General features: G+C 41.9%; 1 protein-coding gene across 3 annotated transcripts in view; it reads right to left on the reverse strand.

The window, feature by feature from the left end:
* Window positions 1–7,546, reverse strand: part of XPO4 (exportin 4) — a 90,677-nt gene extending 83,131 nt beyond the window's left edge. For all 3 annotated transcript variants that reach the window (XM_042457813.1, XM_042457814.1, XM_042457815.1), the window contains exon 1: window positions 7,405–7,546. In XM_042457813.1, the coding sequence (XP_042313747.1) occupies window positions 7,405–7,491 (87 nt within the window). In that variant the 5' untranslated portion in view covers window positions 7,492–7,546. The remainder of the gene's footprint in view (window positions 1–7,404) is intronic.
* Window positions 7,547–10,106: the final 2,560 nt, after the last annotated feature.

Below are 10,106 nucleotides of genomic sequence, written 5' to 3' on the forward strand. Positions count from 1 at the left end.
TGTTCTTTTACTGACATAGCACAATGAACTTACAGCGCTTTATAAATAAAGGTTAATAATGAATCCTCTTTCCATTTCTGCCTGAATATAAGCAGGGGAGGGAGAGTGAAAGGGTTACCAGGAAATAAATTCAATTCACTCTGATTGATATAAATTCACAAGATGTGCTAACAAACAAGATTTAAGAGGAGTGTCAACAATGAAGACTTTTAAAATGTGCTCTTTGCTTCATTAAAGTCTGTATTTTCCGAACAACAATTATAGAAGAGAAGCATAAAGGCAGCAACAAAAACAACTGTCTCTGTCCACACAAGCAAAGCTTTCCTGTTAACAACAGTGGAGAAGCAGCCCCATGAATAAGTGATCTTCAGACCTGCAGTGTATGCTCTTTGGCACCTCAGGGAGTTGCAACAGCTTAGATAACACCACAAAAGTAATGGAAGGCATGCCAACCTGTATTTTTAACAACCCTTTTCATGACATTTTTTCCGCTGCAATGAATCATGTCATGAACGACTGCCTAGAATTTGTTTGTATTTGGAAGCCATGCATGACAGTCAAGGAAGTTACCTCTCCCACACACATCCCACTCTCCAGAAGATGCTTTGTGTTAAAAATAGTGATTTCCCATCAGCCAGGCTCCTATCTCTATTCAGCATGGTCTATATTTATAACAGATTGAGAGCAGCACAGCCAGTGTATCATCAGTTTGACAGCTGATGCATGGCTATTAGTACCATTAGCCAATTTTCATGAATTGCTCCCACTACATTTGTTGTATCTCTTAAAGGTATAAGCAAGGGGGGAGTGACTGTTCTGAAAATTCATAGTTCACTTTATTATGATTTTTTTTACCACACAAAGCATCTGCAAATGTCTTCTTCAAATCAAGTAGATACTCATTCACTGAACAGCACTCTTCTATTGCTCCTCGAGTCTTTCTAAAGTGGATATTAATACAAAACACCCCAAAGCAGATGCCTTTTATCACCAGCAAGCTCATACCTTGTAGCCCTTTCTGGCCAAAGGATATAAGAAACACTACCTTTGGGATGTGGCTTAGCACTTTGGTTCAATTTACAGTAATTCTGGCTAAACGTATCTCAGCAAAAGGAGTGGGAAGAACACTCCATCTAGGTGTTTGGGCAGTTACTTCCAGCCAGAGTAGACAATACAATACCAGTGGTCAGAGTAATATAAGCTGTTACACACATTGTATTTGTGTACCTCCCACACAAAAATCAAAGCAGTGTTCATCTATATGTAATATACACAATACACAAATGCACAATACACCCTGAATATACCTAATTTCATCTACTTTCAGAAGTTAAGGAGGATCAATCTGGGTTAGTATTTGGACAGGACACAATCAGGTTACACTGGGGATCTCTATGTAAGGCTTGGAAGGAATCCTGCCTGGATCCTGAAAAACTGATGCCAATCAGTTGACAATACTAGGCTAGATGGACCAAAGTCTGATTCAGTATATGAAATCTTCCTAAGAAGAAAGTTAGCTAGAACCTGACATTTCTGTGTACAGCAAGGTGGTGGCTTTTGTTTTAATGAGAGGAACTACTTGAATATATCCACTTCAGCTACAGAATCCACATGTCCTCTGAAGGAATCATCCTAAAAGGATAATTCTGTAATACCTGCATTCACTGATGAGCTATACATAAACACAGCCAGCACGGGGGGGGGGGGACCCCCAAAGGAATGTAAAACTGAGTACAATGATCCCACAGGTAAGTAAAGAAACTGCAATGTAAGTTACTGGATGATGAATTTCAAACACTGACGCAACAGAATACAGCCAAACACATTTCAAAATTAGAGTGCACTTAGTTTTTAGATGGAATTAATTTCTTTTGAAAATCTACTCTGATTGAGAGTCACTTAAAGTGGTGTAAAACTGCACTATTTCTACAGTGTAGATTCACCCCATTCATCAAATATAATTAGAAGTTGTATAATTCATATTTATGATGACATTTTTTACTTACACTCTTTTTTATGAATTACTTAAAAGAAAAAAATAAATCCTGATTTCATTTTTTAACACTTTTCTAAAAAACCTGATTTTTATCAACCTTCCCTCCCCCCAGCCCCCCACCCAAGGAAGATGGACACACTGTGTGTTGCTTGCACAGTAATCTTTGGCTAATTTCCATGTTAAATGAGTTGTTGCAACAGGAGTTTCCCTTCTTCTCTGCAGCCTCTCTAGAGAAAATCAGAGGGGAGGGGGATGCAAAATACTGCCAGGGAAAGAATTGAAAGACATCTTTGGACACCGTCACTTATATTTTAGAGATGCCCTTTGAAAAATAGCGATGTTACAAAAACTACTAATATAGAAAGCTACAGGCTATGAGAAAACATTACTTGTTCCTTTACAGCAATTGTCCAAGATCCATCTGTAATATGAACTGCAAAAATTCAGTTCCTCTTCAATTTTTTGAGACTAATTAAGAACGATGGTGATATGACTGTTTTAACTGGTGGGAGCATTACTCCCCAGGTTTCCTACACTTCAGTTTAAAAGGCTGCAGTAGTTGTTTTGGGCAACTACATTACTTTGTTTTCTAATGTTTAGTTTATGAACATGTACGAAGTTAATGTTTTATTTCTTTACAAATTGACATAAGAGTTCTTATTTTATTATGCTGTAGGTGTTTTGGGTGCATATACAGAAAATACAAAAAGTTTAACAATTTACTGTAACAATTACAGTAAAACACATTCCATAAAAAAATTATTATTAACAGTAACAGTCACGGCTGCTTGTTTCTGCCCACAAATTATAAAAGAGATTCTACAAAAGAATTTACAGAAAGGATGAGCACATTCTTCAAATATTGGTGTTCAAAAATTAATTCTATTTTGATTTCCTTTATTAGACCAATCAATAGGGTACAAAAATAGTGGAGAAGACACCCTGACTTGATACTGAGTCCATGTTGTCTTGGAATATCCTGACAAGGTATGGAGGGAAAAGGGCCACCAACTAAAGCTCTGTCAACTGACCGTTTAAGGCAGGGGTAGGCAACCTGCGGCCCACGGGCCGGATGCGACCCGGCAAGGCCTTGGGATCGGCCCCAGCCCGATCCTGCTGCCGACTGCCGCCGGGGCCTTTGGGGGGCGATTGTCTATAGAAGCCTCAGAAACATGCATTTATCTTAACATTTTTTTAAAAATCAGCAAATTTTTTCACGTGTCCTCCATTTTTTATTTAAAAAGTGCCCTCCATTTGAAAATTTTGCCCTACATTTGTCCCGGTTTATTTATTTATTTAATTTTTTTATTATTTAATTATTTATTTTTTGGCTTTGGCCCCCCAGTTGTCTGAGGGACAGCTACCTGGCCCCCGGCTCAAAAGGGTTGCCTACCCCTGGTTTAAGGTTTTAAGTTTCCCCTGGAGTAATTCTTAGGCACAGTAAGAGGAGGAAAGGTTGATCATTTTTGAAACTACAGAATCCAATTGGCCTAAACAGAATATATAAATTCCCCACACACACACACACACCTTATGACCAGCATGGCTACCTGTGATATCTTTCACAAGGAGCTCTTAGGAACACAGGGTCATCAGCTAAAACGATACATGAAGAGGTGTTCTAGGTGCCTACTGACTGCAAAGAAAGAAAAGCTTATGGAAGAGGCTGTTTAATTTTATGCCCCGCAAACCCAGAAAAGATAGCATGGTAAGAAAAAAGGATGGGGAGACATACCTTTCTCTACAGGCTGAGTCTCCCTTAGCCTGACTTCTGAAATCTAACATACTCCAAAAAACAAAACCTTTTTCATGGGTGGCTGAGACAGTGACATCTTCGCTTCCTGGTGTACAAAAACTTTGTTCCAGGCACAAAATTATTTTATAATAATGTATAAAATTACCTTCAGGCTATGTGTATAAAGTATATACATTGGGCCCTTGGTATCTTCTGGGATTTGGTTCCAGGACCCTTGTGGATACCAAAATCTGTGGATGTTCAAGTCCCATTAAATACAGCGGCATAGTAAAATGGTGTCCCTTCTATAAGATGGCAAAATCAAGGTTTGCTTTTTGGATTTTATATTTTTTAATATATTTTCAAACCTTGGATGCTTGAATCCGTGGATAAATAATCCATGGGTACTGAGGGGCAACAGTATGAAACATAAATGAATTTTGTGTTTAGACTTGGGTCCCATCTCCAAGATAATTCATTATGTACATCTCCCTTATCCAGAATTCTGAAATACACTTGTCCCTCCACATTTGCGGCTTTGACTTTTGCAGCTTTGATTATTCACGGATTTTATTAATATGTTCTCTCTAGGAATATCTAGTTCCGCCCACACAACTCTGTGGTCAACTTTAACCAAACGTCGCACTGAAGGACCTAGAGATTCCTACAAAGAACACTCCACTAGGCATTTGTAGCTCCTCCAGAGCAATTCTTTGCTCAGTGCCTAACAGATGTTGCACTGGAGGACCTAGAGATTTCTAGAGAGGTGTTCTCTCAGGTAAAAAAAAAAATAGTGTTTTTGTTATTTGTGTTTTTTTCACATTCACGGGGATCCTATGCCCCTAACCCCTGCTAATGTGGAGGGACAAATGTCTATCAAAAGCCAGGTTCATCCACATGGGTGGCTGAGATGACACCTTTGCTTTCTAATGGATCAATGTAAACAAACTTTTTTTCATGTACAATTTTTTTTTAAATCTTGTGTATAAAATTACCTTCAGGCTATATGTATAAGGTATATATGAATCCTATGGTAAATGGATTTCATGTTTAGACTTGGGTCCTACCTCCAATTGTCCCTTCATTGTTGTTGTGTGTCTTCAAGTTGCTTATGAGTGATGGTGACCCAAAGGCAAACCTATCATGGGGTTTTCTTGGCCACATTTGTTAAAAGGGGGTTTGCCACTACCATCCTCTAAGGCTGAGAGAGTGTGACTTGCCCAGCATTATGAAGTAGGCTTGATGGCTGAGTGGGGATTTCAACTCTGTTCTCCAGAAGAGTCCAATGCTCAAACCACTGCATCACACTGGCTCTCGTTATGTATTTGCAAATATTCCCAAATCTGAAAAACTCCAAAATACTTACGGTTCCTAGAATTTCAGATAAGGGAGACTCAGCCTATACATATATACAAACAAAGGTATCACATCATCTCAAAATATAATCCAAAACACGTCTGATCCCACGCATTTTAGATAAGAAAGACTCAACCTGTACATCCAATTGGCACAAAATGGTTATTTATGTTACCCAAATCTAATTTATTAATACCAGCAAATGTTTACAAGGAAGCAAGAAGAATGGTCTGGGAGGGAAAGGAATGGGGAGAGGAAGGTGGGATTCAGGCATTTGAGCACATGGCTGCAGGAGTGATTTTGTGGTGGTGTGCTTTCATTTCCGACTTATGGTGAAGCTATAATGGCATTTTCTTGGCAAAATGTGTTCAGAGGTTTACCTTTGCCTTCCTCTGAGGCTGAAAGAGTGTGATTTGCCCAGGGTCACCCAGTGTGTTTCATGGGCAAGTGAGGATTTGAATTGTGGTCTCCAGAACAATAATCTGACCATATCTCTCCGCCTCTACTGCCAAGATCCTGGTCCATGCCCTAGTGATCTCACGACTTGATTACTGTAATGTCCTCCTGGCTGGGCTTCCTCTTTCTCACCTCCGTCCTTTAATCTCTGTCCAGCATTCAGCTGCACGCATTATCACATCCACCCACTGCGCTGACCACATCTCTCCTGTGTTGGCATCCCTTCACTGGCTCCCCCTCCTTTTCCGTATTCAGTATAAGCTCCTGCTGTCGACGTTTAAAGCCCTCCATGGGCTGGCCCCTCCTTACTTATCAGACCTTCTTTCTCCTCACCTTCCCACCAGGGCCCTCCGTTCTGGTAGTCAAGGTCTGCTGTCTCAGCCCAGGATTTCCTCTGCCCCATCTCGGATTCGCCCCTTTTCACTTGCTGCCCCTCACTCCTGGAACCTTCTTCCCCCGCAAACAAGAGCCATCACTTCTTTAACCAGCTTCAAAACAGAGTTGAAGACCATCCTGTTCAGAGAAGCGTTTCCAGGCATTGCATAATTGTCGTTTGCTATTTGATGTTCTTTTGATGCCTGTTTTATCGAACTATTTCCTGTATTGCTATGTACTTTATATGTATTAGCCTACTAGAGAGGCCCCTTCCCCACCACCTCTCCTTTCTCCTTCTGTGTCGTGTCTTTTTAGATTGTAAGCCTGAGGGCAGGGAACTGTCCAATTAAAAAGATTGTATGTACAGCGCTGTGTAAATTTACAGCGCTTTATAAATAAAGGTTAATAATAATAACTCAAACCACTGGCCAAGCTGGCTGTCACAGGAGAGGTTATTATGGAGGTGAAAGGTGCAAACACCCAGCTTCTTTCTCTCAGTGAGTCTCAAAGGTGCTGCAAGATCCCTTTCCATATGGATTTTCCAACTAACACAGATGGGTCTTTGAATTCTACCTCACAAAATGGGGAAGGGAGTAAGAGTTTATATGTAAGGTTCAGGTAGCCAGAGCAAGGATGAGTTAGGCCCAAGAGAAGCCAACGACCAAGGCTGCGTCCGCAATGCAGAAATAATCCAGTCCGACACCACTTTGGTAGTTCTGGGATTGGTAGTCCTATGAGCCATCTCCTGCGATGCCCAGCTTCCAAGCATGGAGCCAGGGCAGTTAAAGTGGTGCCAGACTGGATTGTTTCTGTAATTTACTGGCCTTAAAGCTTTTATTTCCTGAAGGAGAGTTGTTCTCAGAGATGCCAGCCTACCTTAATATTTACCTATCTATTATTTATTTCTCTATTGGGGTAAAACCCCAATTGACCAAATCATAACTTAAAACTAAGACTCAATTTGCAGTACAGAAATAACCCAGTTTCACACCGCTTCAACAATAACGAGTCTATTAACAGAGCAAGAACCAGATGCTGATCCGAATGGGTTCCCAGGGCTCCTTGGCCTGGAGCCGGGGGCAGGTGAAGCGCTCTCAGGCGGGACTCTTCCTGCGGTGCGTTCTGGACCTAGATTACCTTGCTGCCTGAGGTTGACTTTATCAACTGGAGGAGGAGAATCATCATGTTTTAATTCATTTATTTGTTTTACAAATAGTCACATGATGAGTTATTATTTATTATTATTATTATTATTATGCTAATAATAATAATAATAATAATAATAATACCAATGAGGATATTAATATAATATGACTGCTACTATTAACAATAGGCTAACGTTAAAGCGCTCCCAGAGCGGGCTTGATTCCCTTCGGCGTGGAGCCCGGACCCAAGGGGAGGGAGGTTGCTGGGGCGCGAAGGGGCAGAGGAGGCCCCGGAGGCCCCCAGCAGCCAGGGCTGCGCTCTTTCCCGGGGGCTCACCCACCATGAGGACTTTGGCCGCGTTCTCCAGCTGGGCGATCACCTCCGGGGCTCCTCCGACGGCCGCCGCGGCCCCCGCCGCCGCCATCATGGCCTCTCTTCAATGACGCGCCATGCGGGGCACTCTGGGAGCCCCAGGCCCGGCGGCCAATGGGGACGGAGCAAGGGAGGAAGGGAGGAAGGAAGGCCCTCGGAGCGAGGGAGGCCTGGCGGCTGGAGCCGGCCGGTGGGCTCCAGGAGGGCGGGCGAGCGAGCGAGGCAGGCAGCCGGAGAGCCAAGGCCTCGCCTCAGCCGGAGGGAGCCTTACTAGAGCATGCTGGGATCTGTAGTCCTAGAATTAACTATCCATTTTAGAGAACACTCCCTCTCTAGGAAGCTCCTCCAGCGCAACTCTGTGGTCAACGTCTGTCAGGGTTTGGATCATAGAGCCACGCTGGAGGAGCTACAAAATGCCTAGATAAGTGTCTTCTCTAGGAATCTCTAGGTCCTCCAGAGCAGCTCTATAGTCAACGTCTGTCAGGGTTTGGATCATAGAGACATGCTGGAGGAGCTGCAAATGCCTAGAGAGGTGTTTTCTCTAGGAATCTCTAGAACAGCTCTATGGTCAATGTTTGTCAAGATTTGGATCACAGAGTCATGCTGGAGGAGCTACAAAATGCCTAGAAGTGTCTTTCTAGGAATCTCTAGAACAGCTCTATGGTCAATGTTTGTCAAGATTTGGATCACAGAGTCGTGCTGGAGGAGCTACAAAATGCCTAGAAGTGTCTTCTCTAGGAATCTCTAGGTCCTCCAGAGCAGCTCTATGGCCAACTTCTGGCATAGTTGCACTGGAGGACCTAGAGAAGACATATTAATTAAAACCACAAATAATCAAATGCGTGAGCTACAAATGCCTAGAGGAGTGCTTTCTCTAGCAACCTCTAGGTCCTCCAGCGTAACTCTATGGTCAACATCCGCCAGAGATTGATCATAGGAGACTATCATACTACATTCTTAAAGCACTGCTATTCCAATTTAACTGCTCCAGCTGCATCCTGTTGCATTCTGGGTGTTCAGAGAACACCTCTCTAGGAATCTCCTCTTCCAGCGCAGCTCTATGGTAAACATTTGTCAGAATTTGATCATAGATTCATGCTGGAGGGGGTACAAATGCCTAGAGAAGTGCTTTCTGTAGGAACATCTAGGTCCTTCAGTGTAATTCTATGGTCAACATTTGCCAGAGATTAATTATCACACTACACTCTTAAAGCATTGTTATTCCACTTTTACTGCTCTGACTGCCTCATGTTGCATTGTGGAGTTTGTAGTCCAGTGAGACCCAAGAGCTCTCTGGCTGAATATTCTGAATGCTCCTCCCTAAAGTGCAAATCCCAGAATGCAACAGGAGGCATTCAGAGTAGTTAAAGTGGAATAGCAACACTTTAAGAGTGTAGTATGATACAGAATCATGCTGGACGACCTACAAATGTCTGGAAAACTGTTGGCTAGGAATCTCTAGGTCCTCCAGCACAACTCTATGGTCAGCATCTTCCAGAGGTTAATAATAGAATCACGCTGAAGGACCTACAAATGCCTAGAGAAGTGTTTTGTCTAGGAATCTATATGTCCTCCATCACAACTCTATTGTCAACCTCTGTCAGAGTTGTGCTGGAGGACCTAGAGAGGACATACTAATCAAAACTGCAAAACTCAAACCACAAATGTGGAGGGTCAAGTGCATACTACTGCTATTACTACTACTAATAGTACTAATAATGTTTCTTTATAACATCCTTTTCACAAAAGGTATGAGTCAACATGGTGTAGTGAGGGTGTGAGCAGATGTTTTAACCACCAAAGTGGACAAGTTGCCACAAAATAGAGGACATTGCATAGAAATGGAGGACATTATCAAATAAAAGCTATTAAGAGTAATACAATGGTCCCTCCACATTCGCTGAGATTAGGAGTGTAGTACCCCCATGAATGTGGAAAAACCACAAATTAAAAAAACTATTATTTTTATCTGAGAGAACACCTCTCTAGGAATTTCCTGTGCAGCTCTATGATCAACATCTGCCAGAAGTTGATCACAAAATCATACTGGAAGACCTACAAATGCCTAGATAAGTGTTTTCTCTAGGAATCTCTAGGTCCTCCAGGGCAACTCTATGGTCAACCTCTGGCAGAGTTGCGCTGGAGAACCTAGAGAGTCCTAGAGAGGACATATCAATCAAAACCGCAAATAATCAAATCCACAAATGTGGAAGGCCAATTGTATACTACTACTGCTAATGATGATTATGATGATGTTTCTTTATAATGCCATTTTCACTAAAGGTATGAGCCAGGAGTGAGCCAATGTCCTAACCACCAAGGAGAACAAGACACCATAAAATGGAGGACATTACCAAATAAAAGATAAAAATACTCAAATATTGATAACATTTATTATTATTTGTAACGCCTTTTCACCAAAAGTATGAGCCAGTGTGGTGTACTCAGGATGACCAAATGTCCTGCAAAGGAGGACAAGGTGCTATAGAATGGACGACATTCAAAAAAGGAGACATTACCAAATAAAAGCTAACACTCAAATGATGATGATGATGATGATTTATAATGCCCGTTTTACCAAAGGTATGAGCCAGCATAGTATAGTCAGAGTGACCAGATGTTGTAGCCACAAAGGAGATCAAGGCTACACAAAATGGAAGACATTACAAA

This window comes from Sceloporus undulatus, chromosome 3 (assembly GCF_019175285.1).
Source record: "Sceloporus undulatus isolate JIND9_A2432 ecotype Alabama chromosome 3, SceUnd_v1.1, whole genome shotgun sequence".
Classification (NCBI taxonomy): domain Eukaryota; kingdom Metazoa; phylum Chordata; class Lepidosauria; order Squamata; family Phrynosomatidae; genus Sceloporus; species Sceloporus undulatus.